We start from the raw sequence: 22,221 nt of genomic DNA on the forward strand, positions 1-22,221 counted from the left end.
TCCCACTGAGTGTAGTTTCCTGACTTTGTCAGTCCCTAGACTTCCTTTCGAAACTCCCTGGTCCTCACTGGGTTAAGTGAGTCTTACTCACTTGATGGCTTAGAATCCAGTGCCACCAAGGAGCGAGGCTGGAGAAAAGGGGAAGTTTTAGCCTCCTTCTCTAGCCTGGAGAAAGATAAGAGTCCTATATCCCCCATGTCTCCTCACAGTCCATTTGGGAACAGGAGCGAGTGCCCCTCTGGATCAAGCCATACAAGATCCTTGTGATTTCAGCCGACAGTGGCATGATTGAACCAGTGGTCAATGCTGTGTCCATCCATCAGGTGAAGAAACAGTCACAGCTCTCCTTGCTCGATTACTTCCTACAGGAGCATGGCAGTTATACCACTGAGGCATTCCTCAGTGCCCAGCGCAATTTCGTGCAAAGTTGTGCTGGCTACTGCTTGGTCTGCTACCTGCTGCAAGTCAAGGACAGGTAGGTGACTTCTGCTGCTCATCCTAACCTTTCTCCAGGATTCTCTCTGTCCCTTCATGTGTATCTCAGTTACTAAGATGTGAAAAATGAAACAACATATTTTAAGCAGAGACAGACGTGTTCACATGATATTAAGCCAGGAGGCAGACTGACAAGAACTAGGGTAAAAGGGCAAAGAAATGAAGGATTTACAAGAGGAGTAAGGGTTTGAGTGAGCAGGGTCTTCAAGGACAAGGGAGAATGACCACAGAGGAAGCTACGGGGAAGGCATGCCTGAGCTGGAAGAAATAATTGAATGTTGTGATTAACGCATGGACTGCACTGCATGGCAGAAGAGTAGCAGGTGGGACCCTCAGACAGGTAAATTGAGGCCAGTTGAAGAAGGGCCTTCATTGTGAAGCTTAGGTGTTTTATTTTGCAGGCAGAAGAATGGCATAATGCAGTCTGTGTTGAGTGAATGCCCTGCGGCACTGTGGGTAAAGGGGGATGTAACTGGGCGTTTAGCAACAATGCAGGAGGTAATAGGGCTGGCACTAAGGGTATTGGTTAGTGACTGAGAGCAGAAAGGAGAAACATAATGGAGGTGAAGTTGAAACTCTCAGCCATGAACTGTCCTCACTTCTTATTCCAGCATGTGATTTCCACAGCCTTTCAGTATCTGTTGTTCTGCCCAGAGCTATCATCTTTTTCAATGTCACATGACCTTGATGAGACCTAACTACCCATGTAGGTGAGGCACAAGATGTCCAAAGACATCTAGGGCCTGCCTTCTAAGAGTGTCTCCCAACAGTGACCCAGGGTCTCTTCCCTGAATGCTCCTGTGAGTTCCATCTCTGCCTTGGCATAGGGCAGCTGTCCTGGGAAGGCAGAAATGCAGTGGCCGGTGCTGCCGGGGCTTCCAGTAATATGGTGGCCCATTACAATCTAGCTAATGATGGCCGGGCAAGGTGGCTCACCCCTGTAATCCCAGCACTTTGGGAGACCAAGGTGGACAGATCACTTGAGGTCAGGAGTTCGACACCAGCCTGGCCAACATGGTGAAACCCCATCTCTACTAAAAATACAAAACAAAAAAAATTAGCTAGGCATGGTGGCAGGCACCTGTAATCCCAGCTACTCAGGAGGCTGAGGCAGGAATATCACTTAAACCTGGCAGAGGTTGCAATGAACCAAGATCGCGTCATTGGACTCCAGACAGGGCGACAAGAGTCAACTTGTCTCAAACTCAAAAAAAATAAAATTTTATATATATATATAAATTAGCCAGGCATGGTGATACAGACCTGTAATCCCAGCTACTCAAGAGGCCGAGGCAGGAGAATTGCTTGAACCCAGGAGGCAGAGGTTGCAGTGAGCTGAGATTGTGCCACTGTGCTTCAGTCTGGGCAACAAGGAGAGACTCTGTCTCAAAAAGAAGATCTAGTTAACAAGACTGAGGCAGCAGGATTGCTTGAGCCCGGGAATTTGAGACCATCCTAGGCAGCATAGTGAGATCCCATCTATACAAAAAATAAAAATTAGCCAAGCATGGTGGTGCGCAGCTGTGGTCCCAGCTATTTCGCAGTCTGAGGTGGAAGGATCATTTGAGCAGGAGGCTGAGGGCAAGAGAGCAAAACCCTATCTAAACAAAACAGAATCTAGCTAACGGAGCGGCTTATTCGAAATCTAGCATCTGTTAAGTGCCTGCCATGGCCTGACATTCTTATATTTAAACCAGATGATAACCCTGTCAGACATGTGTTTCCTCATGAGGGAAATAACAGTCAGGTAGCTTCTAGAACCTGTGCGCATTCCACTCTGCCAGCCCTACAAATGAACCCAGCATAGGCCCTGCATTTGAGAGCTGTAAGAGAATGTAATTATTTATAAGGAATTTGATTGCAAGCTTCAGACCGTCTCGAAGTGTCAGGATTTTGAACGCAGGGCCCAGGGAGCCTAGAGCTCAGTCTTGGGATTGAGCAAATGGGTGGCAGGGAAGCTGGCACTAGTCAGGCCCCAGGGCTTTCCTTTAGGAAACTAGTATGTTTGAAGGATGAGAGCATCCTCTAAAAAAGGAGGGACAGAGGAGGGCAGGTAGCTGATAAGCCGTTCAGAGCATCTCAGAAAAGGAGAGATGCAGTCTAGCCATGAGCCGCATCAACCACTGGAAAGAAGTGCAGCAATGAACAGGGTGACATGGGAGTCAGGTTTTAGGCTCTCTTTAACTGCTTCCAAAGTAGTCCAAAGCAGCTTTCCAACTGGGGCTAACTCTGGTAGTGAAAAGAGAGGCTTTGGGACCTTGGCACATAAATCACTTCCTCTCTCAGGGCCTCTGTTTCCTCACCTATAAAATGAGAGGTTGAACCATGACAACTCCTAGAACCATTCTGGCTCACAAGATTGTGCCTGGGTTGCCACATCTTTAGTGTTTTCCCAGAGAGGGAAGAACCCAGGTGGGATCAGGTGGGACTAGGTTCTTCTTTTGTCCCTCCTCTTTTGGCCAAACCAACCCCAGAGAAGGTGGCCCTCAGACAAAGCCTCTGTTGACACTGAGGAGGCCGGTTATGCTGAATAGGCCAGGCCTCACATGCTTAGCATGTTAATTGTTCCTTCTGCTACTGACCATTCATGTGGGAATCACAAAGACCTGGGATTTATCCCCCATTAACTCTTCTACAGCTGCCCTGCAGTACTGCTGCTTCCTGAGACCTTTTACATAAGTGATTTAAAACTTAGCCCTTGAAGCCCCCATGCTATTTTACATTTCAGCTCCACTCAGCCTGCTTGCCTCTGTTGTTGCTCCCTTCTGGTGAGGCCTCTGACCTGCAGTGGGCTGACAGGAGTTACAAATAACCCACAGGTAAATAGGCTCGGAATGGCGCTTCCCCCTGAGCAGAGCGCTTGGCCTCTGTGACAGCTGGCTGGAGCCCCAGAGGCCCTCTTTCCTTACTGCTGGATTCTCTACTAGAGTGGGATCAGTTTGGGTGCAAGAAGTGCAATTTCTGGGAAATTGGGAGAATCTTAAAACTATTTTTTTTTATTGTTAATAGCAATTTCGGACCCCATGGCCTTTGTAAGCGGTTTTCTTTTCTGATTTCCTTTCCATTGATAGCTTTAGGTCCTAGGAGATTGGACAGGAGACTGGAGTTACGGGCAGCAGGAAACAGCAGGGGACCCCCCTGCGTGGTGTCATGTGGCCAGTGTATTGCTGCTTGAGGTTCCAGCCTCAGTCAGACTGACTACTGCCTCTTCCTCTCCTCCACTCCCCCTCCTCAGACACAATGGGAATATCCTTTTGGATGCAGAAGGCCACATCATCCACATCGACTTTGGCTTCATCCTGTCCAGCTCACCCCGAAATCTGGGCTTTGAGACGTCAGCCTTTAAGCTGACCACAGAGTTTGTGGATGTGAGTCAAGAAGGAGAGGTGCCTCTGGGGTCACTGTATTCTTTCTGTGTCATGGGATGAGGAGCTGATGGGCTCCCTACAAATTAGGGATGAACAGAACAGGCAGTAAATGGGTGAGGCCAGAGTTCCTGGGAGCTTCCTGCCTGATAGGAAGTGGGGAAATAACAGGGCCCGAGTTCTGGTAGGCCAGTCGGGACAGGAACCATCCCCAGTGTAAGTCCCCTTGTGCACACAACGCTCTCCTCTCTTCCCAGGTGATGGGCGGCCTGGATGGCGACATGTTCAACTACTATAAGATGCTGATGCTGCAGGGGCTGATTGCTGCTCGGAAACACATGGACAAGGTGGTGCAGATCGTGGAGATCATGCAGCAAGGTGGGGCTAGGGTGAGGTCCGGTGCCATAGTGCCTCAGGCTTCCCATGTAGGTCGGCGCCCTGGAGCATAAAAAAGCTGATCCCACCTACTTGGGTTGAAGGAGGGAGGAGGGTTCCCCAGAGGGTTTCTGGCGCAGGTCCAGTGTCTTGTTTGTCCTTTAGGATATTCGTCTTGACCCTGGTAGAGCTAAGTCCAGGGGGTGGGGGGAGCGGACAGCAGCACCTGCCTCCTCCTCATCTTTAGGGAGAAAACAGGGCCATTTACAGCCTCCTGGTCCCTCCTCACCTCCCCCCACCCCCATCCAGCTGTTTCTCAGTCTCCTTTCATCTCTCTTCCCCATTCCGCTATGACCTCCGATTGCCCTGTCCTCCGCCACCCTTCAACTCTAAGAAGTATTTCCCCTCTCATCTTTATCTCCTTCCACTACAGTCTTGCCATCTACAGTCTTTTGCCCAGGACCCCCTTCTGTCCTCATCCCCCTCCTCAGGGCTCCAGTTGTACCCCAGGTCTGAGCTGCCAGTCTCCCCTCCTCCCCGTCCCTGCCCCTACCCCACAGGTTGTCGCCGTTGCTCAGGATCATCCCCATCTGGCCCCATGATGACGGTGGCCCAGGTCATCTGTGAGTGTCAGACGTAGCGTAGGCAGAGGCCTGCAACCAGATAAGTGCCCAACTCAGGGCCCACTCCCTCCAGCCTCCTCCCAGCCTGCCCTCTGGGCCCCTCCGCCCTTACTGAGAGGGAGACATGGTGTTGGTCCTCTTCCCTCCTCTGCCCACATGCCTTCACCTACAGAGGGGCTTAGGTGTGGGATGACAAGGGGCTCCTGCTGGTTCCTTCTCTCTACCCAAGCAGAAGTGCATCCACACCATCAGGGACCTGAGGTGGGATGAGGTGGGAGGGAAAAGGCACTTCAGATGCCCTGGCTCTGTATTTGCTGTGGCTGGCACCACTGCCCCTCCCTCCTGTCCATGACCCTGAACCCCCACTGCTTCCCCCAGGTTCTCAGCTTCCTTGCTTCCATGGTTCCAGCACCATTCGAAACCTCAAAGAGAGGTTCCACATGAGCATGACTGAGGAGCAGCTGCAGCTGCTGGTGGAGCAGATGGTGGATGGCAGTATGCGCTCTATCACCACCAAACTCTATGACGGCTTCCAGTACCTCACCAACGGCATCATGTGACACGCTCCTCAGGCCGGGAGTGGTGGGGGGTCCAGGGCACCCTCCCTAGAGGGCCCTTTTTCTGAGAAACCCCAAACCAGGAAACCCCACCTACCCAACCATCCACCCAAGGGAAATGGAAGGCAAGAAACCTGAAGGATCATGTGGTAACTGCGAGAGCTTGCCAGGGGGTAGGAGAGCCAGCTGTGGGGTCCAGACTTGCTGGGGCTTCCCTGCCCCCCTGCTCTGTGTCAGTATTACCACCGGACAGACTCCAGGACTCACTGCCCTCCAGAGAACAGAGGCGATGAACATGAGGGACGCTGGGGCCTTTCTTCTCCTTGTAGGGGTCTGAAGGGCTCTTTCCACAGGCCATCCTTATTCCATTCTGGGGCCCAGGAAGCAGGGAAGAGTAGGTTCTCGGTACTTAGGACTTGATCCTGTGGTTGGCCACTGGCCATGCTGCTGCCCAGCTCTACCCCTCCCAGGGACCGACCCCTGGCCCAAGCTCCCCTTGCTGGGTGCTGCGTGGGCCTTGCACTTGCTGAGGTTCCCCGTCATGGACAAGGAAGGGAATTCCCACAGCCCTCCAGTGTACTGAGGGTACTGGCCTAGCCACGGGGAATTCCCTACCCTGACTCCTTCCCTAAACCCAGGGAAAAGAGCTCTCAATTTTTTATTTTTAATTTTTGTTTGAAATAAAGTCCTTAGTTAGCCACTTGTGTTTTTTGGGGGGGGGGGGGGGGGGGGGGGGGGGGGGGGAGGGAGATGGGTGATGAGGCGTGAACGGATGCCTCGGTGTCCAAGATGCAGAAGGTACCACACAGAAAGGTTTGCTTTTTCCCTGCCTGTCTTGCTCACCACCACCTCTTCTCTGAGAAGGAAAGGCCTCCCATGTTCTGACTCTCACCCACTTCCTGTCAAGTCCACACTGTCCAAATCACAGAGAGAGGCATGAATGGAGATGAGACCACAAGCAGTTTAATGGTCTGGTTTTCTCCCTAGTTCCCCCACTGTTAGTATTATTACTACAAGAATAAAGGATTCCTGAGAGCCTGTCCTCTCCTCTCCTCTGGCCCCCTTGACAGGACTCATCCCCACCAACCCCCCCTTGGATTTCTGGGGAAAAAAAAAAGAAGTGAAAGGCACTGCAGGGGTGGGGGGCTTGAGTGCCAGCGAGTTGGTGGGGAGGGGGCACTAGGGCAGGGCCTGGCCCAGAGGAGGAAAGTTCCAGTCCGTGCCTGAAGGAATTGTGAAGGGGTGTGTCCCTCCAAGACACACCCATCAATCCTTCCCCGAACCTGTCTAGCAGGCACACCTAAGTCCCATCCTCCCACCCTAGGCCCACACTGGGGGTTCTGCAGCAGGAGCATAATTAGTGTTGGGCTCAGAAAAGAGGAATGGAGGGTCCACGCTACTAGGACTCCAGGGCCAAACCCCAAGGGAGGCTGCAAGTAACTAGAATAATCCTCAAAAGCTTTTCTTCAGGTTGGAGAGAAATTAACAAAATGTGAATGTTAATGAAACTCCCCAGCCCAGGGACCAGGCAGCAGCAGGGAAAGCCAGGCTCCAAGAGGTCAGTCCCAGGCTTGGGCCTAGTTGTCCCCGACAGCCCCCTGCCGAGCCCTGATGAATGCCATGCCATGCGTGCGGAAGTGGGTCTTGAGGTTGAGAGGGCTGTCGCAGCTTTTGCCACAGACCTTACAGGTCAGTGGGCCTCCAGAAGCCGGCAGGGGTGAGTCTCCACCATCGGGGTCAGACCTTGATGGAGGGGCCTCTTCCTCTCCATCCCCCAGCCCCAGGGCACTGGCTTTACCCACACCCCGTCTCTTCTTGTGGCTGATGAAACGGTGCCGGTTCAGGGAGCCAGGGGAGGCAAAGCACAAGCCACAGTCGAGGCACTGCTGGGCGCCACCCTCCACCCTCAACCCCACCAGGAGGCTCTGTTCCGTGGAGCCACTGCTCTGGTAGCGCAGGGCGCCATGGCCTCCAGATCCAGGTCCGCCCCTGGGGGACTTGGCTGGCGGTGTCGTGCTGTCAGGCTCCTCACTGCAAGAGTCTGAAGACTGGCGGCGTTTCCGACCTGGCCCCTGAAGAAAAGTAGAAGAAATGGCCTCACCACACCCCCCACTGCCCCTGGCACCCCTCCCTCACTTCCTGCGGCCAGGACTCCACCTTCCAGTTTCCTACTCAAAGCCCTAACACAGCAGGCCAGGCCTCTGCCTACCTGGGCTCTGGCACTGGGACCCCGAGCCAGGGTGCTCCCCCGGCCAGGGGACTGGGCCCCAGGCGGCAAGCCGTGCCGGACCTGGACGTGTTTCTCCAGGATCAGGCGGCTGCTGAAGGTGCGTTTTCCCTCTGTGCAATACCTGAAATGGGAGAGGGCAGGATGGCAGCAGGGGCACAGCCCGAAGGCCAGGGCCCTTGCTCCTGAGGAGGGGCTGCTGGAGCAGAGGGAAGACCTGGTCAGGCCACTGAGACCAACTGTAGGCTCGAAGGTACTCTGGCATATGCAGAGGGTCATGTGCTGGGCAGGAGGAGGAAGTGGGGAGTGGCAGTTACCTGCAGGGGTAAACTCGCTTGATGCCCTCGTGATTGACCCTGACATGGCGCCTCAGGCTGGGGGCAGAGCAGAAGGAGCGCTCACACAGACGGCAGGGAAACTTTTTCACTGACTAGGAGAGCAGGGGTAGATGTCAGAGCCAGGCTCCAGGACCCAGTCCCCACTGTCACACCGGCAGTCCCAGTGCCACCCCCAGCCCATGGTACTCTCCTCGGGGCCCACTCACCTTGCCATGCTCCTTCTTCATGTGGCTCACATACTCGTCACGCTCAGGGAACCAGGAGTGACACAGGCCACATGTCCAGCCTCCAGGCCCCCCACCCCCACCCTTGAGGCCTTTGCTCCCTAGTTCCCGCCGGGGCCGTTTGGCTGGACGGGGGAGCTCAGGGGAGCTGGGTACTTCCTCCTCTTCTGAAGATGTAGATGACTCCTCAGTAGCAGGGGCTGCCCCTCCCTGAGAAACAGCCAGCTCCTCGGGCTCAGTCTTGGGGGTCAGCAGGGCACCCCCGGCCCCTTTCCCAGCAGTCTCCTCCAAGCGCCCAGACTGATGGGTGTTCTGTGAGAGGAGACAAGGGAGGTGGCTGTTGCGGGTAAGGGCCTGGCTGTGCCAAAGCCCCCCACTTAGACTTACGTGGCCCCAGCCCCATGTCCGTACAGCTAAGCACGCATTCCCCACTGCTCTGCTCCTGTACCTTGAGATGTTCCAGCATGGTCCTTTTTTGGGCAAAGAGCAGAGGACAAGACGGGCACTTAAAGACACTGACACGCTGGGGCAGCAGGTGCTGGTCGAAGTGTGAGGAGAGGAGGGGTTTGTGAGTGAAGACTGTGTCACACATGGCGCACTTGTAGATCAGCCTGAGGTGAGGACAGTGCAAACATCAGGCAGGGATAGGTGCAGCCCCTCCCCTCTGCCCCCCGGCCCTCCCTCCCTATCCCGTCCCATCCTGTCCCTCCCTAGGCCTCACTTGGCCTGCTGTGTTTGGAAGCTGGGATGCTGGGAGTACAGATGGGCGTGGGCGCTGGGCCCAGACTTGAAGGCCATGGGGCAGATGGGGCACTTGTGGAAAACCTCGCAGTGCGACGTCTGGATGTGGGACTTGATGGAGTTCACACCCCCAAACACAACTGAACAGCTGGGGCACCTGGGGAGGAAGCAGGAGGCCCTGTGGTAATGAGGGAGGCATCTCCATGCCCACCCCAGTACCCCACACTTTTTCTCCGGGACTAGGTAGACTCCAGAAATCAGCAGTGGAACATGAGCAGGGTGGAGAACGGGGGGAGGTGCAGAGGCCGTTCCCCAAGGGAGGCTGCGGAGGCAGAGCTGAAGCTCCAGAGGTGGCCCTCCTTCCCCCATCTCCATTAGGGATGTCAGGAAGGCGAGACGTACTATTTCAGGGATGAGTTCGCCAAAACAATAGGGCTGAGGGATACAGCAGAGGAGATGGGGGATCTTGAAAGGCCATCTAAGGCTGAGGCTAGGACACATGAAACCCTATACTCTGGAGGAAGGGTCCAAGGCACCTGTATCCTACACGGCGAGAGACATGCAGACAGGCCTCCCGGAGATGGGTCTGAAAATTGGCTTGCAGAAAGTTGCCCCCACACTCAGGACAGACGTGGGGGGGTCGATTCTTATGCATGCGCTGGTGGGCACTGAAGCTGCAGCGATTGGGGAGCATCATGGGGCAGGTTGGGCACACCTGTCGAGTGGGTTAAACAGGTAAGTTGGTGAGGAGTAGCCTGTCCCCATTACTTCTCCAAGCCCCCAATGCCTTCCCAGATCCTGTCCCCACAGGACTGTGAAAGGTGACTCACATTGCTGGTGGCCCCAGGGGCGGGGGGCCCGAGCTGCTGGAAGTGAGCTGCCATGCCAGCCTTGTCCCGGCACTGCTCCTTGCACTCCAGGCAGCGAAAGCACGTGTAAGCAGAGGTGGCAGGGGCAGCAGGCGGCTCTGTGGAGAGCGGCAGGACAGGGGCCTCAGCAGCAACTGTAGTAATGGCAGAGGAGGTGACGGCCCCCTCACCCTTGCCCAAGGCAGGCAAGGCCAGAGGTCCAGAGACAGTTGGGACAGCTACAGGCAGCAGGGGTGTGATGTCTGGCTGCCCCACCATCTGGTCAAGGGCTACAGGCCTCATGACCAAATGTGAGCACTGCATGACAAGCCCCTTGTCCTTGTGTTCACGTGCGTGCAGGAGCAGGCTGCACTTGTTGAAGAAGACCAGGCGGCGGGCGCAGTGGTTGCAGGTGACCTCGATACGCATGCTCCGGCGGTCATAGTGCCGTGCCAGGCTCTTCTCCAACGAGAAGGCATCCCCACACTCCAGGCAGCGGTAGCCCGTGGGAGGCAGGGCCAGCCCAGCCTCAGCTGGTGGGCTCAGGTTTGGCCTATAGGCAGGGAGCAGGTTCTTACTGTTGAGGATCTTGTTGAAGGCCTCCACCAGGCTGGACTGGGTCCGTGAGATCACCGTGCCGCCCCCTGCACTTGGCCCAGTGGCTGTCTTTGAAGGCTGCACCATCACCACCGAGGCACCATTCACCTTCTGTCCCCCAGTCCCCAGCCCTGCCCGCCCCTCTGCCTTAGGCAGGGCTTGGGGCACCAGACCCAGCACATTCTTTGCAATCATCTTAGGGCTGGTGCCAGCCCCAGGCAGCACCACAGCCTTGCGGGCCACACTGGCTGCCATCAGCATGGCAGTACTGGCGTTTTGGATGGTGGCCACAGGCAGCACAGTGCCTTTCAGCCTTGTACCATCACCCAGCTGGACACTCACTACCTTTGGACCCTCAGGGGTCGGTGTTACAGGGGACAGCTTCAAGAGGCTAGCCTCGGCCAAGAAGGCCCCCTCGGCCAAGGGAGCAGGTGGATCAGGATCTGAGGGGACCCGAGTGACAGTCCTTGTGATATTCCCACAGGATGTTTTGATGGTCTTGATCCGCACCTTAAGAGGCCTAGAGGAGCTGGAAGAGGCAGGAGAGTCGTTGCTGTCCTCATCTGCAGCCTCGGCCCCACTAGAGGGACTCTGGGGACTTCCTGGGGAAGACTTGTCCACTGGCCCCTCATCATCTTCTTCCTTCAAGAGCTGACAGACGGGCACTTTTGGGGAGGCAAGAGGGCTCTGGTGCCCTGGAGACTGCTTGAAGAAGGGCACCCCAGCAACTCGGGGAGGCGAGGCGCTACCAGGGATGCCCGTGGCGTCAGGGCTAGAGCCTGAGCCTTGCTGGGCTAGGCCCTGGGGATGATTGGGACTGCAGCTCTCCTGCTTCAAGGCCCCCAGTGTTGGGGAAGAAACAGGGGGCTGCATGCCTAGGCCATTCTCCTGGACCAGCTCAAAGGGAGAGGGGAAAGGAGGTGGGGTCATAGCCCCCTCCCGAGGGGGAGAGGGTGCAGAGGGAGGCAGGGGATCCGGGTGCTCCCCTGGCTCAGGCCCAAAATGAGCAAACAGGTCCAAGGGAGCTTTGCCTTCCATGCCTTTTTCTTTCCAAGTGCCCCCACTGGGAGGAGCAGGAGAATGGGGGGTTCCTGGGAGGGAAGGTTCAGAGCCCCCAAAACCATTCTGCATTCGATGAGGCCCCACAGCCCGAGCCCCATCTCCTGCTGAGCCTCCAGCCAGGGCCTCAGACTGCTCAGGACACACAGTGTTCTTGACAATGACACTGACTACAGAAATGTCTGTCGGCGGCAGGCCATGGTCAGAGGCCGGGGCTGGAACTCCAGAGTCGTCCCCAGCAGAGGCTGCTGCTGTGTCTCCAGATTCACTTCCCACACTGGGTTCTGGCTTCCCTGGGCCTGCTGGCCCCTCGTTTTCTTCTGGCCCAGAATGGATGGCTTCATTCGCATCAATGTCAGGGATGTCAAAGGCAGCAAGGAGGTCATCAAAATCAGGGGTCTTCATATCCCCCATATCGGCAGGTCCCAGACCTGATGAAAACCGGAATAAAGAGGAGAAACTGAGACATCTGGAAGAGAGATCCTGGAGCTCTTCCCTCAGTATCTCCATATTTATCCTCTCAGAACCCACATGCACTCCAACTTGGGTACACCTCCACCACAGCATGAGTCCTACAAAGCTGCTAGAGATGACTGGTTTGCCAAACCCTAAAATCAGAAGAGGGTTAGTGTCCATAACTTGACAGGCACCAAAATCCAAAGAAAGCAGGGGAAAAAGAGTTCTCAGAAATACAGGGAAGGGCCGGGTACAGTAGCTCATGCCTGCAATCCCAGCATTTTGGGAGGCCAAGGCAGGTGGATCACTTGAGGTCAGGAGTTCAAGACCAGCCTGGCCAACAAGGTAAAACCCTGTCTCTGCTAAAAATACAAAATACTAAACAGGTGTGGTGGCACACGCCTGTAATCCCAGCTACTCAGGAGGCTGAGGCAGGAGAATCACTTGAACCCATGAGTTTTAAGGTTGCAGCGAGCTGAGATCACACCAACGCACTCCAGCCTGGACAGAGCAAGACCCTATCTCAAAATAAACTAAAGGGAACAGGAAAGGGTAACAGAGCTCAGTGAGCATCTTGGTGGAAACAACTTCTTCCTTCAAGAGCTGACAGATGGGCACTTTTGGGGAGACAAGAGCGCTCTGGTGCCCTGGAGACTGCTTGAAGAAGGGCACCCCAGCAACTTCTTCTGTGCCCAGCACAGAATGAAATCATCGATACTATTATTAAGGAGGATGATGTACACGATGCTCTAGGTTTAGGGCTCATTCATGTTGGCATGGAATCAATTCACATTCTTCATGAGTCTTCTGGGGTCCACAGAGATCTGAAAGGCCATGTATGCAAAGGGGCAATGCCGTGTGCCAAGACAAGAAATGATCCTCGTTCAGCTTTATCAGGGGCCTGTGGTACAAGCAAGTTTCTTGAGTGCCTTTTATTTTGCTGTCTGAAAGAAGACACAAATGGCCAGGTGCAGTGGCGCACACCTGTAATCCCAGCACTTTGGGAGGCCAATCACTTGAGCCCAGGAGTTCCAGACCAGCCTGGGCAACATGGCAAAAACCCCCAGGCATGATGGCGAGTGCCTGTTGTCCCAGCTGTGCCTCCCAGCTGACATGGGAGGATCCCCTGAGCCAGGGAGGTCGAGGCTGTGGTGGGCCACGATCTTGCCACTGCACTCCAACCTGGGTGACAGTGATACCCTGTCTCAAAAAATAAGAAAAGACAGACGGCACAAGTATCTATATATCACAGGGTTACTCTGAGCATGATACGAAATTGCTAATGCAAGAATCACACTAACAATACAATTTACTATTCCAGCTGGGCCGAGCAAGAATGTGTCAGGTCAAGGAGGAGCTGGAAAGGAATAAGCATTGGAACTCTAGGGCTGGGGTCAGAGGCAAGAGTCAGGGTCACGCAGGATCACGTCTAGGGACCTGGGGCCATCACTGGCACCTGGAGATCTAGTTTGGTCAGTAGGAAGAAATGGACTCAAAGAAATTACCCAAGAGACCAAGATGGAAAGAATAAGACACAGGAACAGAAACAGACAAAGAGAAGAGACAGAGGGGAAAATGGTGATGGCAGCCTGGTCACAAGGGCCCCAGCCTAGGCCTTTCTTGTCATAAACACCTGCTGCTCGCTCACTACCTTCCCCAGAGTGCCTGGAGCTCCCCTAGCCAGCCCCTCCTCCTCCACCCCTCCCCATCTTGCTCTCTGGAGGCTAAAACTCCCAGAGTACAGGCTCATCCAGCACAGCTGCCACGGTGGGGAAAAGCCAGGCTCCCTCACCCCTCACCGTGTCTGCTCTGAGCTCCTCACCCCGCTCCATTCCCTAACAAACTCCTCACCCTTCAACTGTCCCGTGGCAACAGCAGCCCAGGAAGTCTCACCTAACCTCAACCTGGCCAAGTGCAAAAAATAAAATTAAAAATCCCACAAGAATGATGTGGCACTAAACCAGCAGGGAGGCCAGCTCAGAGTTTGTGGAAGACCCAGGTCTATCCCCTACCGGTGTTTCCCCATGAGTGTTTCTGTATCTAGGAAGAGGCAACTAAAGAATCTAATCCCTGCCCAGGTTGCAGGCCACTTCCCAGGGCCTGTTCTCCCACTTCTCTCCAGCCTTCAGCCTGTAACTGGAGACAGTACCAGCATGTGGCAGCTGCGACTGCTGGGACCAAGGTGGGGGTGGGGGGCAAAGGATACCAACCAGAGAAAGGGGAAGTCCTTCCCTCACCCACCCCTCCATTTAATTCTGCAGACTCCGGGTTTAAACAAAGCCCCTTGTCTCTACAGGCCCTCCTAAGCCGGGCTCCCTCCTGACCAGAAGCCTGAGTTACCTTCCACTCTGGTCCTCAGAAAAGTGGACTGGTACAGCAAAGAGCAGCGGGGACGAGAAGAAAACACCTGCGAACTCAACCGCCACCCCCCCCCCCGCCAGCCACCTCCCTCTTGGGTGTCCCAGTGGCTTAGAGGTCATCTGATGGCCACCCACCCAGAGCAGACAGTTGACCAAGCAAGCCGCTGAGCTCAAGGCCAAGGAGGATCAGGCCTTCCTGCGATTGCTGCGCCCTGTCTCTAGGGCTCCCATCTCCCCCGCCCCCTTTCCCTCTGTGCTTCCCCAAAAGCCAAAGAGGCTAACAGGAAGAGGCTGAATAGGCCCAGGTGGAGTGGGGGCTCCACTGCCTTTTGCCCGGGCCCAGGGCCTGCAGCGCAGAGGAGGGCAAGGGGCTGGCAGCGATTAGGTTGCGGCCAAGCTGGGCAGCGGGCGGAATTAAGTCCCTGCCATCTGCCGAGGGCCGGCGCGGGGAGCAAGTCCTGGGTTGCGAGGAGGGGGCGGGGTGTACACAAGAGAAACTACGGGGGAAACTGAGGCGTGCGACGCTTCTTACTCTCACCTGCGTGCGAGGCGAAGGCCGGGCCTCGGCCAGGCCAGGCCCTTTGGGAGCTGCCACGCAGCACCTGGGGACCCAGGACTACACAGGAGCGGGTGGGGAGGTGGAAAGAGGGGACATGAGAGGGGCCGGTCTCTGAGCGACTCTCAGCTCTTCAGCCGTGGTCGGTCCCAACTCGGACATCGTCCCCTCCCCTCCTGGCGCAGCGGAGCCTCCTCACGCCGCGGACTCCCGAAGGCTCTCTCGAGACTGGAGACTGATCAGAGGGTGCGCAGGGGGCCGGAGGCGCAAGCCTGAATCCCGCCCGGGCCTGGAGGCTGACCCGCGCCCAGTCAGGGTGCAGGTTCCGCTCCCGCCTGGCCCCGTTCCCCCGCCCCCATCCCCGGGAACGGACACCATTTTAGGTCGCGACATCCCGCAGCCTCCAGTCTCCGAGCCGCACTTCGGGTGCCTCTCGAGCTGGGAGCGCCAGGACTTGGGGTACAGGACCCTCCTGGGGCTTTGCCCGGCTAGGGGCTGTGGTTTCAACAGGCCGGGAGTTTCGCCCATCCACCCCAATGGACGGAGGCGGTGTCTGGGCCTTCCTAGAAGCCGCCCCAGGGGGCGGCGCGGAGAAGGGGGTAGTTGACCAAGTGGGGGAGGGGCGGGGGTATTTACCCGCCCCCCCCAGGGGGCGGAGCCAAGGGCGGGTATTTACCCCAGGCACGCTTACTTGTTCCGCTCCTCCTGCGGGCCGAGACCCGGCGGTCTCTACCCCACTCCAGCCACCGCCGCCACCGCCGCCCTCCCCGCGGCCGCCGCTACTTCCTGCTTCTCTCCGGTTCAGCCTCCCCCCTCCTTCTCCTCCCTCCGCGCTCGGGGTCTGGGCTGCCCGCTTTCGCACTCGCCATTGGCCCTTGCCTCCGTCGCTCAGCCCTGCGCCCCTCCTAGCCCGGCACTGGGTTGGCCTTAAGTACTGCCGCTCGGAACTAGCCCTGCACAGTCCTCTCATGCTCATTGGGCAAGGGGCCGAGGCCCTCTGAAGATACCTCTCCCCATTGGCTGCGCCGGGGTCCGTCTGCCCCATCTGCAGGTCTCGAAAGCGATTGGCCTCCGCCACTGTCGCTTAGAAAGAAGCCAGCCAGCTTCCCCGCTCTCCTGCTGAAGGGGGAGCCCCCAGGTGCGTCTCCGCCCCTGGCTCCCTATTGGCTGCTCGAAGCTGATGTTCACCTTCGCGAATCTAAGGAACCCAGCTTCTGTATGGTGGGCTCTTTGAGCAGAACCGCATTGACTCGGAGTGGAGCTTAGAGGTGTAGGTCCGTTTGCGCTGTTTCAAACTAATCCCTTGTCATTGAAGCCGTGCAGAAGTCACAGAATGGGACGCCACCCCAAACATTACGTCATCCGCTGACCATTTCCTCGCGGTCTTCCCACCGTCTAAATCGCCATATAATCGGATGGATAGGGTCCTCGCACAGGCCAGCTCCTGGGCGACAGCGTAACCCGTCGCTCCTCCCTCTGCGGGAGTGCCTGGACGGGGCACGAGATTTGGAGCGTGGAAGGAACCTGGACCTAAAGGTTGCGAAAGGCTTGCGGACCGGAAGCGGGGGAGGTGACGTTAGGAGTGCTGGCGTGGCCTGGGCTATTTCCAAAGAGGCCTTAAAGGGGCAACTGATAGGCGTCCTAAACATGGGCTGGAGGAGACCCTCGGCTCCATTTCCCATTTAAGAGCCCCCCTTTTCCCCCGCCCCCAGCACGGAGTAGTGGGTGGGGTCAAGGTCGAGTTTTCCCGCGCTTTGTTGCCCCACCCCCTGGAGGCGGGGGAAAGGGAGGAGTCGCTGAGAAAATCAGTCTTTTTGATGCTCTAATAGCACTCACTGGCAGAATTCATCTGCAAGCCCAGTGTGCCACCTCGCGCACGGAGCCCTTAGCACTGTGGTTTTTATTTTTTATAATTACTTTTTTTGAGGCAGGGCCTCGCTCTGTCACCCAGGCAGGAGTACAGTGGTGCGATCACGTCTCACTGCAGCCTCAACCTCCCAGGCTCCAGTGATCCTCCCGCCTCGGCCTCCTGAATAGGTGGGACTACACGTGAACGCCATCATGTCCAGCTAATTTTTTATTTATTATTATTATATATATATTTTTTTTACGAGTTTCGCTCTTGTTGCCCAGTCTAGAGTACAATTGCGCAGTTTCTGCTCACCACAACCTCCTCCTTTCGGGTTCAAATAATTCTCCTGCCTCAGCCTCGTGAGTAGCTGGGATTACAGGCATGTTACTTAGCCCGGCTAATTTTGTATTTTCAGTAGAGACAGTTTCTCCATGTTGGTCAGGCTGGTCTTGAACTCCTGACCTCAGGAGATCCGCCCGCCTTGGCCTCCTAAAGTGCTGGGATTACAGGTATGAGCCACCACGCCCAGCCTTAATTTTTAAATTTTTTGTATAGACGGGATTTCGCCAGGTTGCTCACGCTGGTCTCAAGCAATCCTACAGACGTAAGCCACCGCTCCCTACCTTGGAGAGGTTTTTTTTTGTTTTGCTTTGAAACGGTCTCATTCTGTCACCCAGACTGGAGTGCAGTGGCGTGATCTCGGCTCACAGCAATCTCCGCCTCCCAGGCTCAAGCGATTCTCCTGCCTCAGCCTCCCAAATAGCTGGGATTACAAGCACATGCCACTACCCGCCCAGCTAATTTTTGTATTTTTAGTAGAGATGGGGTTTCACCATATTAGCCAGGCTGGTCTCGAACTCCTGACCTCAAATGATCCACCCGCCTCAACCTCCCAAAGTGCTGGAATTACAGGCGTGAGCCACCGCACCTGGGCGAACCTGGGAGGCAGAGGTTGCAGTGAGCCAAGATCGTGCCATTGCACTCTAGCCTGGGCAACAAGAGGAAAACTCTGTCTCAAAAAAAATAATAATTGGAAAAAACAAAGTTTCGAATGTAAATGTGCTTTGTAAAGTAATTGGCAGTTGGGATTAGTGTGCCCTTTCTCCCGGAGCCTTGCATCCTGCGTGCTCAATCCGCCTGCATTTGCTCCCAGTTGCTCCAGCTCAGGTGCTCTTCCTTCTCTGAACAGCTAATTAAGGGTCCCTAACCCGATGTAACCAACAGGCATTACATTTCTGCCTCTTCTTCTGGTCTCCCTATACAGAATAACAATTACTACTCATATACACATAATATTATGGGTGGCTCACACCTGTAATTCCAGCACTTTGAGAGGCCTAGGTGGGTGGCTCATTTGAGCCCTGGAGACAGGCTGTGCAACATAGCAGGACTCCGCCTCTACAAAATATTTGGAAAAAAAAATTAGCCTGAGGTGTTGGCAGGTCCCTGTGTTCCCAGCTGCTTGGGAGGCTAGGATGGAAGGATCGCTTGAGCCCATGAAATCAAAGCTGCAGTGAGCCGTGATCGTACCACGGCACTCCAGCCTGGGAGACAGAGCGAGACCCTGTCTCAAAAAACATAAAAAAAAAAAGATAAACTTTATATATTATTAATAACTCATGTAATCTTTACAACCATGCAAGGGTGGTACTGGGGATGCAGCAGTGAACAAAGCAGACAAGAAGCCGTGTCATGAAACATATTCCTAAGGAGAAGACAATCAATATTAGAAATGATACCTGCCAAGGAATAAAATAAAGCAGAGCTATCGAGCCGTGAAAAGACATAGAGGAATCCAGTGCGTATGACCAAGTTAAAGAAGCCGATCTGAAAAGGCTGCATGCTATATGAGTCCAGCTATGTGGCATTCCAGAAAAGGCAAAACGAGAGAGAGTAAAAAGATCACTGGTTGCCAAGGGTTCAGGTGGAGGGAGAGGGATGAATAAATGGAGCACAGGAGACCCTAGGACACTGACACTATTCTGTAGGATACTGTAATAGTGGATACATGGCATTATTCATTGGTCAAAAGCCATGGAATGTACAACACAGTGAACTTTAATATAAACTATGGGCTTTTGTTAACAATAATGTATCCAGGTCTGGCCTGGTGGCTCACACATATAATCCCTGACCTTTGGGAGGCCAAGGTGGGCGGATCAACATAAAACTTTAAAATTAGCTGAGCTCAGTGGTGCACACCTGTAGTCCCAGCTACTCAAGAGGCTGAGACAGGAGAGTCCCTTGAGCCGCGAAGTTTGAGGCTGCAGTGAGCTATGATCTTGCTGCGGCACTCCAGCCTGGGCAACAAAGTGAGACCCTGTCCCTTAATAATAATGTATCCGACCGGGTGCTGTGGCTCACGCCTGTAATCCCAGCACTTTGGGAGGCCGAGGCGGGTGGATCACAAGGTCAAGAGATCGAGACCATCCTGGTCAACATGGTGAAACCCTGTCTCTACTAAAAATACAAAAAAATTAGTCGGGCGTGGTGGCACGCGCCTGTGGTCCCAACTACTTGGGAGGCTGAGGTGGAAGAATTGCTTGAACCCAGGAGGTGGAGGTTGCAGTGAGCCGAGATTGCGTCACTGCACTCCAGCCTGGTAACAGAGCAAGACTCCATCTCAAAATAAATAAATAAATAATAATAATAATGTATCCATATTGGCTCATCAGTTATAACAAATGTACCACACTAACGCAAGATATTAATAAATAATAGAGTAACCTGAGCAACATGGAGAGACCCCATCTCTACAAAAAACTGTTTTTAAGTAGCCTGGCATAGTGGTGCACACCTGTGGTCCCAGCTACTTGGGAGGCTGAGGCGGGAGAATCACCTGAGCCCTGGAGGTCAAGGCTGCAGTGAGCTGTAGTCACACCCCTGCACTCCAGCCTGGGCAACAGACCAAGACCTTATCTCAAAATAATAACAACAATAGGGGAAACTGGAGAAAGAGGATGTGTGGGAGCTCCATTTTGTGCTCAATTTTTCTGCAAGCCTAAAAATGCTGCAAGAAATAAAGTATGTTAATTTAAAAACAAAAACAATTAAAAAACAAAGCAGGGAAGTATGACAGGAGGTGTGGGAGGGTTGCAGTTTTAGATAGGGTGGACAGTATAAGCCTTTCCAAGAAGATGGTGGTTAAGTAAAGGCCCGAAGGAGATGAGGGAGTGAGCCACGCAGCTATCTGGGACAAGAACATTCCAGGAAGAAGGAACAAGTACGACGTCCTCAGATGGGCGTGGGTTCCAGAGCGGTAAGGGGGTGGGAGCGGTGAGATGGAGGCTATGGGAAGGTCTTTGGCGTTTTCTCAGAGTGGGATACGAAGCCATCAAAAGGAGACAGATGACATGGTGGCCTGACTTATTTTTTAAAACGGCTGGAAGTAGGGTGTGGGAGAAAGAAAAAGACTCCAAAGAATGGGGGCTGAGGAGGTAGTTGCCATTTCTTGAGCTGAGAAGGCTACAAGAGCAGCATGCTTCTTTTTTCTGAGATGGGGAGAGTCTCGCTGGAGTGCAATGGCACGATCTCGGCTCACTGCAACCTCTGCCTCCCAGGTCCTGGTTCAATCAGTTCTCCTGCCTCAGCCTCCTGAGTAGCTGGGATTACAGGCACACGCCACCATGCCCGGCTAATTTTTGAATTTTTAGTAGAGATAGGTTTTCAGCATGTTGGTCAGACTGGTCTCTAACTCCTGACCTCGTGATCCGCCCACCTCGGCCTCTGGAAGTGCTGGTATTACAGGTGTGAGCCAGCACGCCTGGCTGGAGAAGTATGTTTTAGGGGTTAGGTCGGTAGCTCAGTTACAGTCATGTTAAGCTATTACACATCCAAGTGGAGAACAAAAGTGGGTGTCATAGGCTTATGGATAGTATTTAAAGCCCAGGTCAGAATGGATGAGACCACCAACAGAGGTTTGAAAGGAGAAAAAGTCCAAGGATTGAGCCATGGGAAACAAAAGATCAGGGAGATGAGAACAGCAAAGAGGAAAGAAGGAACAAGGAGAGTGTTGTGACCTTCAAGCTAAATTTAAAAAGTGTCTCAGCCGGGTGCGGTGGCTCACGCCTGTTATCCCAGCACTTTGTGAGGCCGAGGCAGGCGGATCACAAGGTCAGGAAATCAAGACCATCCTGGCTAACACGGTGAAACCCGTCTCTACTAAAAATACAAAAAAATTAGCCAGGCATGGTGATACAAGCCTGTAGTCCCAGCTACTCAGGAAGCTGAGGCAGGACAATCGCTTGAACCTGGGAGGTGGAGGTTGTAGTGAGCTGAGATTGTGCCACTGCACTCCAGCCTGGGCAACAGAGCAAGACTCTGTCTCAAAAAATAAAAATAAAAAATAGTCTCGAGAAAGAGGAATAGAGAGTGATAGTCAGATGCCACTAAAATGTCAAATAGGATGAAACCTGAGAATTGACCAATGGATTAAAGCAAAAATGGAGGTCCCTGGAGATCATGATCAGGAGATTTGATGGACTGGTGGGGACAAAAGCTTGCCTGGAATGGGTTCAAAAGAATGGAGGAGAAGAAAGAGAAGTCACTATAAAACTCTTTCTAAGGAAGGAAGGAGAAAAAAGAGTAACTGGAGGGAAAAGAGCAATCAGGAAAAGACTATTTCTTTTCTTTTCTTTTTTTTTATAAAGATGGGGATTCACCATGATGGCCAGGCTGGTCTTGAACTCCTGACCTCAGGTGATCCACCCACCTCGGTCTCCCAAAGTGCTAGGATTACAGGCGTGAGCCACTGCGCCCGGCCAATTTCTTTTAATATTTATCTTTTTCTCTCATCAGGTTTTCCTGACCCAAGGAAAGGACTATTTCAAGGTGAGAAAGTTATGGTATGTTAGTATACTGGTGGGAAGGATCCTGTAGACAGGAAAAACTAAAGTTGTAGCAGAGCGATCAGGAAAGTTCCTAGAGCCATGTCCTTCAAAAGGTGAGCAATAGGGTCCAGTTCACAAACAGAGGAATTGCTTTACGCAGGGGCAGGGACGGTTCCCGAAGAATAATTGGGAGAGAAGGCAGAGTGAGCGAACATGTGTCGAGGAAGCTGGGGAGCTGTGGGGTATCCCTCTGTTGCTTCTGTTGTCTGTTGGTATAAGAAACAATAACACGTGTTGTCAAACTCTTTTTTTTTTTTTTTTTGAGACGGAGTTTCGCTCTTGTTACCCAGGCTGGAGTGCAATGGCGCGATCTCGGCTCACCGCAACCTCCGCCTCCTGGGTTCAGGCAATTCTCCTGCCTCAGCCTCCTGAGTAGCTGGGATTACAGGCACGCGCCACCATGCCCAGCTAATGTTTTTGTATTTTTAGTAGAGACGGGGTTTCACCATGTTGACCAGGATGGTCTCGATCTCTTGACCTCGTGATCCACCCGCCTCGGCCTCCCAAAGTGCTGGGATTACAGGCTTGAGCCACCGCGCCCGGCCCAAACTCTTTATAGGAATAAAAATCAAGATCACTCTCTAAGAGTGAGGATGATAAAGAAACTAGGAGTAGGCCGGGCGCGGTGGCTCACGCCTGTAATCCCAGCACTTTGGGAG

General features: G+C 54.1%; 2 protein-coding genes and 1 long non-coding RNA gene across 13 annotated transcripts in view; 2 read left to right on the forward strand and 1 right to left on the reverse strand.

The window, feature by feature from the left end:
- The window catches only part of PI4KB (phosphatidylinositol 4-kinase beta), a 34,045-nt gene extending 27,930 nt beyond the window's left edge, over positions 1-6,115 (forward strand). For 4 of the 7 annotated variants that reach the window (XM_032267368.1, XM_032267370.1, XM_032267369.1 and 1 more), the window contains 4 exons: positions 210-475; positions 3,731-3,863; positions 4,118-4,238; positions 5,237-6,115. In XM_032267368.1, the coding sequence (XP_032123259.1) occupies positions 210-475; positions 3,731-3,863; positions 4,118-4,238; positions 5,237-5,418 (702 nt within the window). In that variant the 3' untranslated portion in view covers positions 5,419-6,115. Of the gene's footprint in view, positions 1-209; positions 476-3,730; positions 3,864-4,117; positions 4,239-4,795; positions 4,859-5,236 lie in introns of all 7 variants that reach the window. The other 3 variants (XM_032267364.1, XM_032267367.1, XM_032267365.1) reach the window with 1 other exon arrangement.
- A 32-nt stretch (positions 6,116-6,147) lies between these two features.
- Positions 6,148-16,505, reverse strand: ZNF687 (zinc finger protein 687). 5 transcript variants are annotated; one of them, XM_032267362.1, is made up of 10 exons: positions 15,513-15,815; positions 11,981-12,057; positions 9,776-11,880; positions 9,482-9,660; positions 8,926-9,102; positions 8,653-8,815; positions 8,187-8,516; positions 7,960-8,072; positions 7,625-7,766; positions 6,148-7,487 (listed from the first exon to the last, which is right to left on the reverse strand). In XM_032267362.1, exons 3-10 carry the CDS (start codon positions 11,861-11,863, stop codon positions 6,993-6,995), a joined length of 3,687 nt encoding a protein of 1,228 aa, XP_032123253.1. In that variant the 5' UTR covers positions 11,864-11,880; positions 11,981-12,057; positions 15,513-15,815; the 3' UTR covers positions 6,148-6,992. The 5 variants fall into 5 exon arrangements, with proteins under 5 accessions (XP_032123253.1, XP_032123250.1, XP_032123251.1 ...); XM_032267359.1 differs by lacking the exons at positions 11,981-12,057; positions 15,513-15,815 and adding an exon at positions 15,829-16,505; XM_032267360.1 differs by lacking the exon at positions 11,981-12,057.
- Positions 16,276-22,221, forward strand: part of LOC116542455 — a 16,407-nt gene continuing 10,461 nt past the window's right edge. The window contains exon 1 of the long non-coding RNA XR_004265230.1: positions 16,276-16,357. This is a non-coding gene — a long non-coding RNA (uncharacterized LOC116542455). The remainder of the gene's footprint in view (positions 16,358-22,221) is intronic.

Source organism: Sapajus apella, unplaced genomic scaffold (genome assembly GCF_009761245.1).
Source record: "Sapajus apella isolate SASKATOON/1434 unplaced genomic scaffold, GSC_monkey_1.0 scaffold169, whole genome shotgun sequence".
Taxonomy (NCBI): Eukaryota; Metazoa; Chordata; class Mammalia; order Primates; family Cebidae; genus Sapajus; species Sapajus apella.

Bases quoted from the DNA above. Each gene is read 5' to 3' on its own strand.
- ZNF687 (XM_032267359.1), bottom strand. The intron at 8,816-8,925 runs GTGAGGCCTAGG...TCCTCACCTCAG, and splicing joins TTCCAAACACAGCAGGCCAA to GCTGATCTACAAGTGCGCCA. The intron at 7,767-7,959 runs GTAACTGCCACT...CTCCCATTTCAG, and splicing joins AAGCGAGTTTACCCCTGCAG to GTATTGCACAGAGGGAAAAC.